The sequence below is a fragment of the Chroicocephalus ridibundus genome, chromosome 8 (genome assembly GCF_963924245.1).
Source record: "Chroicocephalus ridibundus chromosome 8, bChrRid1.1, whole genome shotgun sequence".
NCBI classification, from domain to species: domain Eukaryota; kingdom Metazoa; phylum Chordata; class Aves; order Charadriiformes; family Laridae; genus Chroicocephalus; species Chroicocephalus ridibundus.
The window spans coordinates 10,562,912-10,579,695 of record NC_086291.1 but is presented as its reverse complement, the minus strand read 5'-3'; the positions used below and the strand labels follow the sequence as shown (position 1 = coordinate 10,579,695).

At 49.1% G+C, this 16,784-nt stretch overlaps 1 protein-coding gene across 1 annotated transcript; it reads right to left on the bottom strand.

The window, feature by feature from the left end:
* Nucleotides 1-1,729: 1,729 nt before the first annotated feature.
* Nucleotides 1,730-16,784, bottom strand: LOC134519500 (vitamin D3 hydroxylase-associated protein). Its single transcript, XM_063343794.1, has 16 exons — nt 16,259-16,784; nt 15,170-15,283; nt 14,683-14,826; nt 14,168-14,301; nt 13,640-13,846; nt 13,045-13,085; nt 12,307-12,431; nt 11,394-11,519; nt 10,548-10,645; nt 9,779-9,878; nt 9,178-9,221; nt 8,512-8,551; nt 6,451-6,559; nt 5,437-5,582; nt 3,646-5,135; nt 1,730-1,863 (listed from the first exon to the last, which is right to left on the bottom strand). Exons 1-15 carry the CDS (start codon nt 16,466-16,468, stop codon nt 5,007-5,009), a joined length of 1,767 nt encoding a protein of 588 aa, XP_063199864.1. The 5' UTR covers nt 16,469-16,784; the 3' UTR covers nt 1,730-1,863; nt 3,646-5,006.

Here is a 16,784-nt window from a genome sequence, read left to right as displayed (position 1 = left end):
CTTTAGACGCTCGGCAAATGTTTAACGGAGATGGAGCCGGAGCTGTCTGGAGCAGCTTGGTGTTTCAAAGGGCAGATTTATCAACAGGCGCAGCTGCATTTCCAGGTGGCCGGATGCTGCTGAGGAAGCCTCTTTCCCTATCCATGCGTGAGCACCTCCACCTCCTTCACGAACCAGAGGTATGGCTCCTCCTGCCACCACAAGGCCATGCATGGCATGGCCACGGGTAGCCCCACGGCTCCTGCCGCAGCCTGCAGTGGGGACACAGGCAGTGGGGAGCGACTGGAGGGAGCGAGGGTTGAATCCACCCTCAGGACTGGGATGGTTTCAAAATCCAAACCTGACACTCCAAGAGCCATATGAAATTAAAGAGTCCCAGACACGGAGAGGAGCTGCTACACGGAGGCGGCTGGATGGGCTGGGTCACAGTGGGTGGCTTTGTGTGGACCCACATCTAGTCAGAGGGGAGCAAGGGGTGCTTGGGAGAAAAGTCTGCTGAGGAGGGGACCACTGTCCCTGTGGGGAAACGGAGGCAGGGAAGCAAAGAGATGTCCCAGGAGAAATCTCAGGTCAGTAGCAGAGGAGAGAGACCTGCCTGACCCACAGGTCAGCGTTCACTCCTCCACATTGCACTGGGGTGCACTAAACAACCAAGGCCAAGTGCAATGTTTTTGCAATGCTTTTCTCACGCGAATCGATGTAGGTCCAAGGCCAAACTCACCAGTGGAGTGAAGATGAAAGCCAAGACCCTTTTCACGAGAAGAGTCAGCCTGTAGCAGCTGGTCTGGGATTTCATTGTGGCAGTCACGGCATCTCCTTCGCTTTGGACCAGCACAGAAAAAAGGCAGTTTGACCAACTCAGACAGTCCATTCCTGTCCCCAGCAAGAGCTGCACCATCTTTGCGAAAGCAAAACTGCACTGATGTACTCTCATCCCGCTCCATCCAGCGCCTTCAGCTCTCAAGCAGGCCGGGTTTTGACAGAAATTTTCTGTAACTATCATCCCTCTAAATCAGTAATCACTATTTTTAAGTCAGCTTTGGCTCCATTTTGATTAAAATAACAAAGAATAAATCATGACAGTTGTATCTCATGTTCATGTTTTCAGAAGCAAACACTGAGGCGCTTTTTCAAAACAATTTACAAAATGAGGTATGTTAACTACGCTGCTCTGAAAGAATTTTAAAGACATTTCACAAAATGCAGAAATCACAGTGAAATGTGCTGGTCCCCTCTGGAGAAGTTTTTCCAGTTGGCTAAGAGGGCTAAATAAATGTTTTCTGGGAACTCTCCAGTTTCTGACTCATTTCAGCCTGGAATATCTATTGGAAGCATGAGATTTTCCTCGATTCCAGTCCAACTCCACCAACACTCAAAGAACATAACAGCTAGTACGAAACTCGCCGCTACTTATTCTGTACCTTTCCAACAAAGGCTCTGTTTCTATCAACTCTTTCTCGCGTTGCTCAGCCGGGCCCCTGTTGTCTCTCCCTGAATAAACTGCGATATGATGGGGAGAGAAACCTCCCATACCGGCCCTCACACCTCTGACAGCAGGGACTGAACATCCCTACATCTTTTCCACTTTCGTGGGTATTGCACTATTTTCCTTGGGCCTTTCCGTAGCCAAGTGGATTGTATGGATCGTGCTTACAACTTCTCCAGCAAGGCAGAAACACCGTTAGCAAAGAGGCTGCAGAGAGCTGTTAGTTCTTCCACCAGAAGTCCAGGAGCGTTCCTACGTCTTCCGTCGTGCCTGGTGTCGTGCACAGGTCTGTCCCCACCGAGTGACAGCGGAGACTTCAGCGCCCCGATGGTGAAGGGCTGGGATGGTCCCAGCTGCTCCATGGCTGGGCACAAAGCCTACAGCAGGAAGTTGGGCTTTTCACTGGCCGCACCGTGGGCAAGCAGGGCAGGGGGGAGCCAGGTGATTTGAGTGCGAAGTAAGAGAACAGTAACCGGGGAGGGGGTGGGCGGGGGTGGGGGGTGAAAGAAAAAAATTTAAAAAAAAGAGAAAAGAGAAGATTGAGGCTGTGCTTAGAGAGATGAGGATTTGTGCAGCTAACAGTTCTTTCGGAGCTAAAGATATACCAAACCTAGTTCTTGCATTTTTGTGTTTCGTGGGTAAGCCTTGCTATGCCAAGGTGTTTCATTTTACCTACATTTTAAACATTTGATTTTGGCTACTTCAACTGTCTCCTCCCTTGAAACTTGTTGGAAATGAATGTCTGGCATCCTGGAGACATTCATGTTTCTAATGCCCTCTGCCATGTCCTGTGACACCCGAGAGCTCTGTTCGATTTGGATGCTGTAGGAGGCCAACCGACCTGCCCTAACAACTCATGTTCTGCTGATATCAGATCTTCTAGAGAGTTTTATTTGCTCCCGGTGTCCTGACTATACAAAGCCTAACCCGCAAACTAAGAAAAAACCCTGCAAAATAAAGTAAAACCAAATAAAGAAGCTGGATTGTCTGATGACTCAACCTCTCAACCTTGCTCGGTTACTCACCTGGCCGCAGAATGAAACACGGGTTGAGGAGAACAGATTTAAATTCTTATTAAAATCAAGAGGAAGGAGGAAAAATGATCAAAACAAAGATGACAGCCAGAATATTGTGCTAGGGGTGAGAGAAGCAAGTGGAAACAAAGCCCTTTTGGCCCAAGGAGCATTTCTACCTAGCTGTCTGAGCCAGACCAAAGCCTGGGCTTTGGTCAGTGCCAGGTGGCTGGGACAAGCCCTCTGTAAACACAGGGTGCAGATGGCCGAGGGCTGCGCTGCCCGAGCCAACAGCTGATGGTGAAGGGGCCACGGAAGGGTTTGAAAGACAGCAGCAATGTGCCGGTGGGTGTGAGAAGGAGCTGACATCCTCTCACCATCCCCGGGGAGGTCTAGAGGGAGAACTCTCCTGTGAACCTATAGTTATGCCTGACAAAAGGCCTTTCCCTCCTTCAGCCCGAGCTCACCAGACTGCCCTCAGCATCACTTTCTCCACTTTGCCCCTACGTTCTTGCAGCAATGCCAACTGATATCACGGACAACCTGTCTTGAGAAGGACCTTGAGTTTTACTCTGGAAGGTGCTTTGCTCTCTGCCAAGCTGAGGCACTTATCTGCTCTTTAAATTCCTGAACAGACCTCTACGTCTGGTCCGAAGCTGTGTCTTGTCTACCTGATGCCTCTTCTATCTTTTCCTGATGCCTCTTCTACCTTTTTCTGGGCCTGTCTCTACCTCATCTGCTTCAGCGCCAAGAAAGCTGTGGCTGAGCTGCAAACCAGGGCTGAGGGCACCCATGCACTCTGCTTCAGTATCTGTTGGATGGGAGTGAGGACTTCCCTTTGGGTGTGGGGCCCTGGGAGCTAATTCTGCGGCATCTTGAGATATAATGATATAACGACTGGCTGGAGGCAGGAGAGGGGAGAGTGAGAGGAATGGTAAATCCCTTCCAGAGCCACCCACAAAGAGCAGCTGGAATGCAGAGTGCAAGTATGCACAGGGAAATTCCTTTTAGAAATAGAAACCTTCCACTTCATTCAGCCTTGCAAAGATATGGAGGGATACAGGAGCAAAGGACACTATCCTTCCCTTGCAAAACAAGGTCTGTGCATGCTCAGATTTAGCCAGGAATACTACTTGGGCAGCTTACCTGTTTAGTGGTGAGCTCCCATCTTCCCTAGGAGAGGAGAGCTCTAAATCCTTCGCTCCTGGCCTGAGATAGTCACGGTCATTCGGCAGACTCCCATCAGGCAGGAGCTCTGTGGCTGGCACCGCCCAGCAGCAGTCCTGCAGAGACAAGGCATCTTCTGGGAGCAGGGCTGGGCCGTTGACCTTCTCCCTGCTGCTGAACAGAGGGTGGTGAGTCAGGCTGAGGAGTCAGGACTCATCCGTGTGACTCAGACCTGCTTGTGACCATGGGAGGCTGGTGGATGACTGCAGCATCCCTGCGCAGCCCCAGCGAGGGACATAAATAACAAGAGCAGAGTCACCCCTTGGCCCCTCATCTCTCTCCTCCTCTGGTGGAAATATTGCATCCAGCCCTGGCGCCTGGAGAGATATGTAGCTTGGAGAAGGCACGGATCATCGCTCACGTTGATGCCTTGTTTCAAGGCGCACTTGCTTATTCAAAGCATTTCGGTCTCCTCCACCCCCCGCCTCCGCCTTCCCTTCCAGCCTCTTCCTCCACCATGAGAGTGAAGGATGCGTCGAGAAACGGCACACAATTGTGACAGTCAGGTTGGAAGCACCAAACAGTGTGAATGGTCTGAATGTAGCCGCAAAAACGCTTAAACTTTTATTGCTTAAAGGCAATAAAAAATCCCCAACCTTCTTTTCCCATTGCTTACCTGGAAGAAACAGTAAGGAACAGGAATGAAGACAGACCAGTTACCATTTCTCACAGCTTATGCTTAAACAATGAAAATTAAGCTCTCCAATACTCACTGCCCAGCTCAACTGCAGAGCCCACTGCCACCGGATGGTGTGGAAATCAAGAGAGTAACTGAGTTCAGGAAGGGGCCCAACAAGTTCACGAAGGAGAACTTTCTTGGCAGCTATTAAGAATGACACGCTGACTGCAACTTTCTGCCAAGAAGTCTCTTAGCCCAGAGAGGGAATCCGTCACTTTACTCGCCCGCAAACATCCGCTCCTGCCCACTGTTACTGTTGGAAGTAAAATATTGGGGTAAACAGCTCTTTGGTCTCATATCATACAACAGATATTTTTACCACTATAGTTATTGGACTCCTTTAGTTCAGCATTAACTCTCATTCCTTTCTTTTTTTCTTTTTTTTTTTTTTTTTTTTTTGACTCAATTTATCTCTAACAAAGAAGGACAATTTGGACAGAGATGTGATTTTTGCTGACTATTTAAAAACAACATTTATTGCCAGTTTATTGAAGCGGTGGTTCAGAGTCTGCAGGTCGCTATCTACTTTGCTTTGTGCAAGGTGGCTGGAGTGAAGGGCAGGGAAAGAAAAGTCGTCATAGCGAAGGCAGGTTCCCAGGAATCACAGATTTCTCTTTGTGCTGCGGGCAAGTGTCTCCACCTCCTTCATGAAGCGAAGGCACAGCTCCTCCTGCCATGGCAGAGCCACGCATTGGACGGCCACCGGCAGCCCCACGGCTCCTTCCACAGCCTGCAAAAATTACGCATGGTGCTGAGTCAGAGCACCTGGGGAGGCACAAGAGAGAACATTGTCTTTTGATGTTATAGGAAGAGAAGACGAAGGAAGACACGCAAGGGGACAGTTGTCAGGCTGATGTACACCAGCCCAGCTGCACCACATGCAGGGCAGTAACGCGGTGTATGCAAACTGCACTACTAAACAAGCTCCCACACTCATCAGGAGATGCAGACAAGCCTGGGGACAATGTGCCAGAAGTGTCACTGTGCCAGTCACAGCCTTCTGCTAAGACTTAAGCTCTTTCCCCGCTGACCTCTTTCAGCCTCTTATCCCAAGGGTCCCCGTAGTGCCCTCGGTAATGCTTCAGTTCTTCTTCGTCGGCTCTTGTGACGGTGCTGACCGGCACCACACCGGCAGGGAAGTTTAAGACGTTGTATAAATTGGTATAGGAGGTCGCCGCTGGAAAAGATCACACAGAGAATGCAAAATGGCAAAATTTAGTGTGCTGGACCACCAATGACTTTCGGATGATAATTCAGGCTGCAGGAACTGTAGACTGGAGTTGCTGGACCATGAAAACATGCTGCTTTCAAAGGGACTTTTGATGGAGAGGTTTGAGGGCCACATGGCCGATGAGACCGGAAAGAGACACATGCCTTCACCTGTCAGTCAGGTGGAGGTTAGATTTGCTCTGGGAGAGACAGATGTGAGTATTTGATCTGAGTCAGAGTCTGCATCTATGTCTCCCATACTTCAGGGAAAAATCCCAGCTCTCTTTCCAAGATAATCCAGAATTCCACTTCTGTAACACCATCGTGAGGATTTTGGATCCCAAAGGGCCATTGCTAGAGAGATGGAGGACCCTGACTATTTGCTGGAAGCTATAAAAAATGGCCTTTTTCTGCGAGTCACAGGCAACAAGCCTTTCTGCTATTTGCAAAGTCTTGGGAAATGTAGAATGGCCACATTCAGAAGAGCCTGGCCTTGTACTAAGGTCTACCACCCTTCTGGCAACTATCTTCACAGCCAGTCTCTGCTGCAAGAGCACCTCTTGGGCTTTCTACAGGACAGACGATGCAGGGAAACTCACCCAAGAATGACTGGGACAGATGTGCCGCTAACTGCTGCCCCATAATAATCCAAACACCTGCAGCTCAGACGAGGTGGGCACGTGAGAAGACCCACCCAGAGGAGACCTCTCTTTTGCTTTCTTCCCCAGGTGGAAGACCAAACACCGCACATGGTTTGGGGAATGTCCAAGGGACCAAAATATCTTGCTCACGCACACCACCATGGATGCATCCAGAGACACCTCAACAGAGATTACCAAAGAGCTTCCCAGCGTAGCCGTGGTTGAAGGCTGGCCCCAGCGCAGGACAAAGAATCACATCCAGCCTCAGCTTCCTCCATTTAGCAATGAATTCAGCACAGTAAACCTGGAAGGAAAGACAGAGGAGATGACAAACAATGTCTGTTGGACAGCAGCGGCAGATCAATGCCTGCAGCATGGGAAAAGGAAGAAAAACCCCTTCCTGGATACAACTGAAAAATCAAAGAAAATCTGAGCTGTGCTTTGATAGAGGCAATTGGATTTTGGTTTTCCACCCTTAGGTTTCCTGTCAGAATACCACGTGCTGCCCCAACCTAGACATTAACGCTAGGTGGGCACTTCAGAGTTGTTTTCTTTGAGTATTAACCCAATCCTTCCTATGAACAATGTTGTCTTTGGATTTTCTTGAACGGAGATCGACAATAGTTTGAAGAATTATTTCTACCCGACTAAAGAGGCAAATTTCCTAAAAGCGTTAGTTATTTTGGTAGAAGAATCTAGAAGACATTCTGCAGCCATATTCTGGCCACAGGGACACGTTTGTCCCATGGTCCAGCCCCTGTTCTGCACAAGTCTCTCACTCCAAGTTTTCTGTTCAAGGGTCTTCCGCAGCTCTCACAAAAGCCCCAGCCACGAGGGGCTTTTTTAGTCTGACCTCAATTTCCATCTGCAGTCTGAGATCCTTCCTGCCGAAAGTTCAACCAATGAGATGGGTTTCCAGGAAATACAGTCAGTGTAGCTAACCTGGTTTGGTTCTGTTTTGGTTTTGTTTTTTTTTTTTTTTTCCTCTGCGAGAGAGGCTGGTCACTAGCCAAAAGTTTTCAATCAGCTCTTGTTTGCAGTAGAAGAAAAAATGTGAATATGGTTTCACTGAAGAAAAACAATCCAAAGTATCTCTGAGGCTGGCAAACATTTTTAAGAGGGTTTTTGGGTTGTTTTTTTGGGGTTTCTTTAGTTTTTTTCGTTGGTTTGTTTTTTTTTTTTTTTCCCCAGGGGAAGAGGCATGTGTTTACACCTAAAAAAAAAAAACCCCAAACCCATTTCCTTCCGAACACTCTGGTAAACGCGATGACTGGGCAGGTTTGCAGGAGCTTTTCCTCTGCCCTATAACCTGTCAGACCCGCTGCAAGCCAGCCTGCACCTCCTCCCGGTGCCTGGCACTGACGGGGGCTGCGTGGTGCGGGCTGGGGGCACGTCCCTGCTCGGGGAGGTTTGCCAGGGTGTCCCTGGGAACGCAGATCCTGCCTTGTGGGGAGGATACCAAAACATCAGCTTATTCGGCCTTGCAAAACACCAGCTGAAAAGGGGATACGATCACTCTCTATAAATAGATCAAGGACGACAGAGGGAGTGGAAAATACCAGAGAGGAGAGGTGCTATTTGAGCTCAAAGACAGGAATAAAATGATCAACTGGAAGCGAATAAACAGCACAGAAAATATGAAGATTTCCAACCATCAGAGCAGGGAGGAGAGAAGCTGGCCAATAAAAACTAATGCAAGCATTTTAGGAGGAACCTGATGAGTTTGTGGGCAGCACTGGACTCAGTTACCCAGGAGAGTGCTTTCTGTCCTCTGTTCCTGATGCCAAACGAGTTCATACAAAATCCACAGAAGCCAAAGAGCTCGCAACCACAATTTTAGACTCCTAACGTCTCCACTTGATAGTTCAAACATGGTCTTAGCTCATGACAATAGCACCTAATGTCTGAAATTAAGGATTTGCACCAAGACAGAAAGAAGAAAAAAATAAACCCTCATCTTTAGTGGCTGCTCTTATACTATTTCTGCTTAGAAAATGCAAGGCAAAGGATAATCTTTCCTCATCCTCCAGTAAATAGAGATCTTCACATGAACATCTGTTGCCTTCAGCTCTTGTAACTTCTTGCAAAGCTTGACTTTCAAAAAAAAGCCCAGGCCAGATGCTCCATTTCCATATGATCCATTTCCAACCCCGAATCCATCACAGAGCTCAAAGCAATTGCTTAGAAACTTTAGGGATCTCTCACTACATTTAGTATGGAAAGAGGGGAAAAAAAAAAAAAAATAGATCACATTACCGCCACTGCTCCATGCTGATCCCAGAGATTTTTGGCAGACCTGGAAAGGTGGCAGAATTAATCAACTTTGGGACAGAAAACAATGAACAAAACACACAGAGTGCCCATTGTTATGGAAACCGCCTGACCCTTCTGGGAACAAGCTATAGGTTCACCCAGCCCATTCCACTGGGTTCACATGCGCTTACAGGTACATCAGAAGAGCTTAAAAGCAGGCCACCATGCTAGAGCACTTACACAAAGATCATGGCAGCCTTCCAAATTCACTTGCTCCTGATTTAGTGTGTCTCTGTCTCTCTTGGAGGGCCAGGTACTTCACACCACACCGCACCCGCATGCATTGACTCGGCACATGATGCTCTGGGTACCAGTATCCACCTGATAGGGGAAGTAGCCCGTATCTGTCTGTGCTGATCTCCATGGAGACATCCTAGCCCTGCCACGGTGGGGGACCTTGAGCAATTAGAATAAACTCTGGCTGCGTAGCCCCGGATAAGACTGTGCTAAGCCCAGGTGGTGCTGAGGCAGCACATATTCACCTGGCTCAGCCTATGCGGCACAGCTCCATGACAGGGCTTCGCCCAGCAAGCTGGCATCTACCTGCGTGAACCAGTGGACACATCCATGTCCATCCCTTTTCTCTAGAGCTACTTCAGTGCGTCTTACCCCACTCCACAGAGAGCGCTGAGATCCCGAGCGATTCGTGGGTACTTTCGGAGGGAAGAGAAAAACTTGGGATTAGTCAACATCCATGCAGATGAAATAGCTGGCTACCACACGATTGCATTTTGGGGACACTTCTCCTAGCAGAAGTGGCTCTGAAGAACAGGTATGGTATCCAATGAAGTGGTTTTACTCCCACATTAATTTATACATTTAATCTCATGCCAATAAGGCTCTAGACCACACTGCTAGCCCTGGAGAACATCTTCTGGATGTGGGGATGCTGTTTAGATCCTTGCTAGTGATATCCATTCTCTTGGAGCCCAATGCTGGATGAGCTAAATGGCTCATGGGTTCCTGACAACAGATCATATTTTGACCTCACCATGCAAAAGTACCACAAAAGGCTGTCACACCCACTTGAGAAGTTCAGCCTGGATTTAGGGACTAATTGTATTTAAGAGTATTTCACTATGAAGCCCATCAGGCAATTAACACGAAGCAGCAAAGCACTTCTTGAGGGGAGCAGCCTACCTCCCTGCACGCGGAAACTTCCCCACCTTGCAGGTTTCCTCTAACACAGCTGAGATGTCCACACACTTACTATGGGTTTCAAAATGACAGCCAAGATCCTTTTCACCAGAGTAGGAAGCCTGTAAGTATTGAACTGGGATTTCAGGTTGGGATCCACGATGTCTCCTTTGCTGGAAGGGCAGAGAGTGAAGGAGAAGTCAGGACAAGCCATCTGTGCCAGAGCTACAGCAGCAGCAGCAGCGCTGTTTCCAGAGCAGGGTTTGTCCTAGAGGGAAGTTGCTAGAAGACAAAATCTGCCTGTTTCAACCCAAAACGCTGAACAAGAAGTGCTCGTGTGGGGTTTAGACGCTCAGGAGTGAATGCTCACTGCAAAAGTTATAGAGAAATACATACTTTACTGCCTATGTTGTCAGTGCTGTAAAGGCTCTGGAGTGCTTTGCAGTGGTGGGACCGCTTACAACCCTGGGCATGTTTCACCTTGAAGTGACTGAGCGGCTGGGTGGGTGTTTGGCCGCTAGCCAGGGCTACCCCACCAAACTTCCATAGGAAGTTCTCTAATTTATGATATTTCCCGTGTGCCATGGACTAATCACACATGCAAAACCAGTTGCCACAGCACTGCCGACACGTCATATCTTATTACCCTACTGCGTTATCCACGTGTGTGAACTGCTCTTGTGAACTAGCTGCTGCTCATGCTAAATTCATCCTTCCGGAAATTGCTCCTCTGCTGCTCATTATTTAGCTCGCACCCTCAAGAATATAAACACTCTGGATGCAGCCACTGGCTATGCAGTGCCAAGTCTCATGGCCCACAGCGAAACGGGGTTTTTACTCACAAGCAGTCCACCAGGTGAGCAGCACCATCCGAGAAAATCCCTCTGGTGAACAGCTCGTCTACCACGTAATCAATCTTGGGTGGTGCAAAGGGAACAAGCTGCAAGAAAACCATCCCTGTTCGAGAGGCAGCAAAGATGAATGGTTCATGGAGCCCCCTGTGAACCTCCCTGTCTCACTAGTGAGGTGAGTGGGAAGTGGTGGGAAGCTTACACCCTCCTGGCTGCTGTAGGACCCCATTTTCAAAGGGACCTGGGTTAGCAGCATCTGCCCACTGTCCTCTCCCCTCTCCAAGGCATTAGCCACGTATTGTGACCTGGCACAGGCTCCACTCCTCCACATTTTAGAGAAGAATTTTTAGAGGCTTCAAAACACCAAGTATTTTTAATTAATTTTCATCATTGTAACAGTGCCCATATAGAAATTCCCATCAGTGAAACCACATAATAATTCAGTCTAGATCTGGGGGGTCAAATGCTCCAAACCCCCTTCCCACTTACCCACCAAGAAATCTGTAAACTGTGTTTAACAGCTGAGGAATCATGGAAACTGTTGAGAGTTTGATATTTATGGGAAAATCAAACATGATGGAAAAAACAGTGCTTTAGAAAAGGGTAACTTGGAGATATCTGAAGGTGATTCTCCTGTCTGCTAGGCCAGGAACATAAGTAAGGTCACTTTGGTTTGGGAAACAAACTGCTGGAGGTGCCTTCCTCTTTGGGATCCTTGCAGCAGGGAGGGATGGTCCCTGTTTTATGGGCAGCAAAAGCGGAGATGGGAAGTAACTTGTCCAAACTCTGTAAGGAGAAGGATAACAGCTCCAGCCAACCACAGGCATGAAAACCCACCGTATGCCCTGCATCCTGGAGGAGCTTCCTTGTCTGCTGGACCGCCCGTTTCATGCTGGGTGAGGGCTGGAAATAGCCGTCTCCTTCATAATACCCAATCCGAAGTGGCTTTGAACTGGTGTAAACCTGTGAGAAGAGGACATCACTTGCAGACATGAGATTGGACCATTCCCAGGGCTCAGAGAGGCAGCAACTGAGGTCTTGTGGATTGGAGGAATGATGGGGGCAATAGAGCTGGTGGAAAACAGTGTTGTCCGGAACATAGGTCTGCAGAAGTGGTCCTTGGTATGGTCTTTCTGACACCACCTCCTGCCATATGAACATGTCCCAGTGAGATAGCAGGTGTGATAGCACCTGTACAGACCACATGCCTGGGATGCCTGGCTATGGACTGAGTTCAGGGGCCTGTTCCTCTAGGTAAGCGACTGGTCTGTATTGTCTGGGTGTCAAGGACAACTGAAAGATCCTGGGATCCTAGGACCTGAGCCAGAAAGACACAATCAGATGGCAGAAGCAGAGAGCTAATGGCAAAGGGGAATGATTTCTTAGGTCAGTGACTGTTAAATCAGGCTCTCAAAGTTGTGAGGGGTGAATTCCTCTGATCAGGAGAAATCAGCTCCTTTAGGGATTGAGCCATGATGGCAGAATGGAGACAACGAGCTTATTCTGGACATTGCTGGGAAGGGAAGGGGTCAGTATCTGGCAGGTCTCATCACTGCAAGCCAAGAGGGGCCTGCCAACCCTGCTGTGTGGCTGCTTCTTGTGGTTGCTCATGCTGAGTGTCCTCTGTTCAGAGGGACACTTACTTCCCTGGGTCCTTCACTATCTTGAGACATGAAACCAGTCAGGGTTCTCCCAAGGTGTCATTTTGTTGCTGGGAAAATGGAGGTGTGGGGTTGCCTCTGAGCCTTACCTCCTCATTGAAGGGGATGGGGGGCACGGTGGGGTCCAGCCGGAACATCTCCTGGCAGAGCAGCGCCTTCATGCAGAGGGCCAGGCTGTCCACATCTCTCGCCATCGGCCCCAGCATCGCTGTCACTGCAAGCACAAAGGTCCTGTCACTGCAGGCAGATGGGCTGGTGCTGTCTCACAGTTACCGGTAGGGGCCCAGCATGGAAGAGTTTCAGTCAGACCAGGGAAGAGGAACGGGGAACGAGTGTAACGGGCAAGGAGTAAGGAGGTCCATCAGGGACAATTTGTAAGTCTCAGAGCAGAGGTAACCTACTGGGGCTGACCTTCTGGGCCAGGCTTCTGCAGGCACAAGGCTAGCTCAAGCGAAGCAAGGACCATAGCCCTCCTGCCAACAGCAATACCACCTGTCAGCAGATGAAGCCAGCAGAGACTCCTGGAAGCATCTCCAGTGAAACATCCCAGGACTCTGGGATGCAGGTCTCACTTACTGCCATGCATTGCCTGAACGGGTGTTGCTTCAATTCTGTTCAGATTCAGCCAACACCTACCGCCATCCAGAACAGAACAAATGGTGCAAAAACATAATAGCACAAGGCAGGCCCTCGTCTAATAGATCACTGGTTTTGACTGGTCATGAGACACATAACCGAGCAAGCACATTCGCTGGCATTTCAGCAGTAGAAGGAGATGTAAGAAGCAAAGGTTTGGCAGTAGTAACATGGCGTATGGATGGACTCACCTGATTTCATTCCTGTGATAGAAGAAACCACACCCAGTTTGCTAGGAACATAATGGGAGAAGCAGATTAGTAGCCACTCTCGCTGGAAGGCAGGTCACCGCGCTGGGTTGCAGACTTTCCGTTTGCTCCCAGTCAACGTCTAGGAGGGCAAAAGGTCCTGCAAAGACTCGACACTTTCTAGGCTAGGAAGCCTTCCATGGGCTGTAAGCTGCTGGGGACTAGAGACTGTTTTTATCGTCTCCTTTCCCCGGTCCATCCAATCCCTCATCTATGAGCAAACCACCTCTGATAAACAGAAAACTCTTACAAGCAAAGCAAGGGCTGGAAAACATCTGAAAAGGAGATGACCCTGTAGTATTTGCTTTCAGCTTCCTGGCCAGAGCTATTAAAAATTGAATAAGTCTTTGCTGTATTAATGGATGGAGATCCCATGTCATTAATAAGGTCCTTAGCCCTAGCTGACACAAGGGAACAGGCAGGTGCTAACCTAAACCTGGCGGAAACCACAGGCACTACTGCAAAGTTTGATGCACTGTGAGGGACGCTTTGCAGTCTCCACAGTGGGTGGAAGAAGAGGACAGATGTTGGGATGTACCTGATCCTGTTGCCTGTGGGTTTGAGCCCGCACAGCCCGCAGAAGCTGGACGGCAGGCGGATGCTGCCAGCTACATCCGACCCGATGCCCAGGATGGAGCCTCCTCCTGCGATCAGAGCTCCCTCCCCTCCCGAGGAGCCCCCAGGGCTCTTCTGGTGGTCAAGAGGGTTCAGCGTCTGGCCAAAGATGAGGTTGCTGCAGTCATAGCTGGGGAGAGGAAGATCAGCAGGTGACTGAGGTACTTCTGTCTCTGCAAACCATGCATACAGGGCACAGAGCATCCACGCAGGGATGAGTGTGGAATTAGTCCCAGCAGGTAGAATCAGCATGAAGTCGATTTGTTGGGACAGCTGAATTTAGGAAGAAAGAGGCATCAAATATAAGAGAAATAATTTCATATTTAAATGAGGAGGCAATTAACTCAACATGCATGGACAAAGGTGGGAGCTTGTGCATGCGGGCCCACCCTCTCTCAGATAGCAAGAGTTACATTTCATGGCATTTTTATGAAGGTGAACAAGTGATTACTTTATCATCGTCTGTGGGATGTTGGTTTTCACAAAGGGGATTGCTCCCTGGCTCTTTAGAACCTGGACGATGACACTGTCTTCTTCCATCACTTGGCCCAGAAACTTCACCATCCCTCCAGAGGAGACGTGGCCCTTGGGGATAGGAAGCAAAGCTCTTTAGGTACCAGGAAAGAAGCTGTTTGGAGCTGTGACAATAACAAACGTTAAGTCCTGATGCCCCCCGTGACAAAGTTCCCACCTAACTTTTCTCACAGGCAGAGCAAGATCTGACTACCCGAGGGAAAATCAAATCTGAGCAGGTTAGACATTTCTGCAGAAAACAAAATTTTCCATGAGAAGAAAGGTCCCACAAATATTTGGTCCAAAACGTCCTTATCTGAGGGAACTCTCAGCTCTTGTATGGGGTGAAAAGGAACAAGCTGGATCCCTTGTATGGGGGCAGAGGAGTAGAGGATTGGGCATCCTGACCTGTTCCCAACCCCACGCCAAGAGGCAGGGGAAGCAGGGATGTACCTTGCAGTTAATGTGGTCCTTGATGCTGACGGGAATGCCATAGAGCAGCCCCTTCTCCTTCTGCTTCTTCAGTTTCTGGAGCTGATCCTCACAGCCGTGAATGAAATCTACCACACAGTTCACCTCCCGAGTCACCTCCAAAGCCTCGCCAGAGAGGTCAGGCAAAGAGCAGCAAGACAGATGAATGGACGGAAGGAAGGAAACAGCATGTAAGTTGAGTTTGCAAGCTGCAATATCCTCAAACCTCCAGCACGCATTATTCGGGCCTCACTTCTAAACTTTAGATGTTTCTTGCTAGGATAATTTTCTGCCCTGGATCTCCGTCCTACCTATTCGCCCATAAACCACCCTTCAGCCACCACAGTATTGATGAATTGTGATCCTCAGCATTGTTAGTTCTCTCAGCAGAGATCTTGTTTTTTGATTTGAAAACCCCTGCTGCGGAAGAGCCCCCCAGCATCTCTCCCATGCTGGGGGCATCACTCACTTTGCCCATGTAGGAGTAGAGGACACTCTCTGGGGACAGGGACCCCTCCTTTAGCTTCTCTGCCAGCTCAACCATCGTCAACGAAAGGATGTGTGCAGTCTGGGTGCCTGGGTTCTGCAAAGGGTAGGAAATTGGGTGCAGAGGGAAGAAAATGACAGAAAAGGCTGGTGTTGGGGCTGCGAGTACCCAATTCTAACACCTGCCCAGCAATGACCTTGAATGGAGAATTTTAGGAGACGTTCCCTGTAGAAATGCAGACCTCCCACACAGCACTGTGTGTGCTGGAGTGGGGAATTTGCTGACGGGGAATTTGCTGAGTCTTGGTTCATAAAAACAGAACCAAAACAGGCAGAAAACTGCTTCTTGACCGGAGAGTTGCATAAACCTGTACGAGAGGTTTGACCTATCTCTGTTTACTCTTGTGCGGGCCTTCACCCCCCTTCTAACTCATAGACAATGTGTTGAATAGCAGTTCAACCAGCTAAAGTTTTACAAAATGTATCATTAACACAAGTGTGTGGCTATTTGCAACCTCCCCCACAAGAAAAGAGTAGCAATGGGTATTTATTCAGGGTTTAAGACAAATCCCAAATCCAAGGACCTGACCTAAAATCCAGGTGCTCCTTTACCTGGGTGTGGGCAAGAAGAAATGTCTTTTGGTCACCGATGTGCAGATGTTGGAGGGAAGTGAAGCCCCCCTGCCCTGTACTTTGAGGACAATAGGGCAGATAGGTCCCTATGGAGGGGCAGAGATGAGGAGGACAGGAGAAGAAAGGCTTAGCAGGAGGGTTGGATGAGGAGAAAATTGCATAGGGAGGTCTGAGGCGGTTATCTCATTCAGAGGGTCCCAAACTCCAATCCGTCATTCATCCTCAGGTCTGTATTAATACTTCTTTTATGCTGCTTTCACAGTGGGGTTGGTTTTTTTGGGGGGTCACAGTGGAGGGTGGTGACCCTCAAAAAAATAGGTCATGATCCAAAATGTGCTCATGTCCTAACCATCATTCAAAGACGGATTGATCAGGACTTCCCCCTTTCTTTGGTTACTCAAAATAAAATCCCTCCCACACACATTTCTCCCCAAATTACCTCTTGCTTAAACCTGTGAGCTGCCTTCTCCATTCGCTCCAGGGCCAGATCCCGTGTCCTCCTTGCCTCCTCCATCTTCTGCTGGATCTGCCTACGTCCCAGCCATTTCACTAGCACAACGGCTGCAGCTGAACTGCAGAGCAGAGCTGAGAGGGCGCGAGGATCTGCCCAGGATGGATCTAGGACCTGCCACAGTCGCTCTTGGGTCATGATTTCTCTCCCAGTCCTTCCTGTTCTGGTCAAGTTATGGAAGCCTGGGTCTCCCACCTTCTCCTAAGGAGAGCTGATGAATGCAGGCTATGCGATTGCCTGCTGTGCAAGATCAGTTCTGAGGCAGAATTGCTTTAACAAAGTCCAGGAATGGAATTTTTAGACCATGGACTTTGAAAGGGTCTGCCCGCCAGAGAAGCATTGTGGGTCGGGCTGCAAAGCAGTGTGCTCAGCTCGCGCTGGGTTTGGGGTGGTTGTGGTGGGGGGTGTCCCCCCAAGGCTGTGTCTCCCCAGGCCGCTGCCGGCTGCTGTGCCT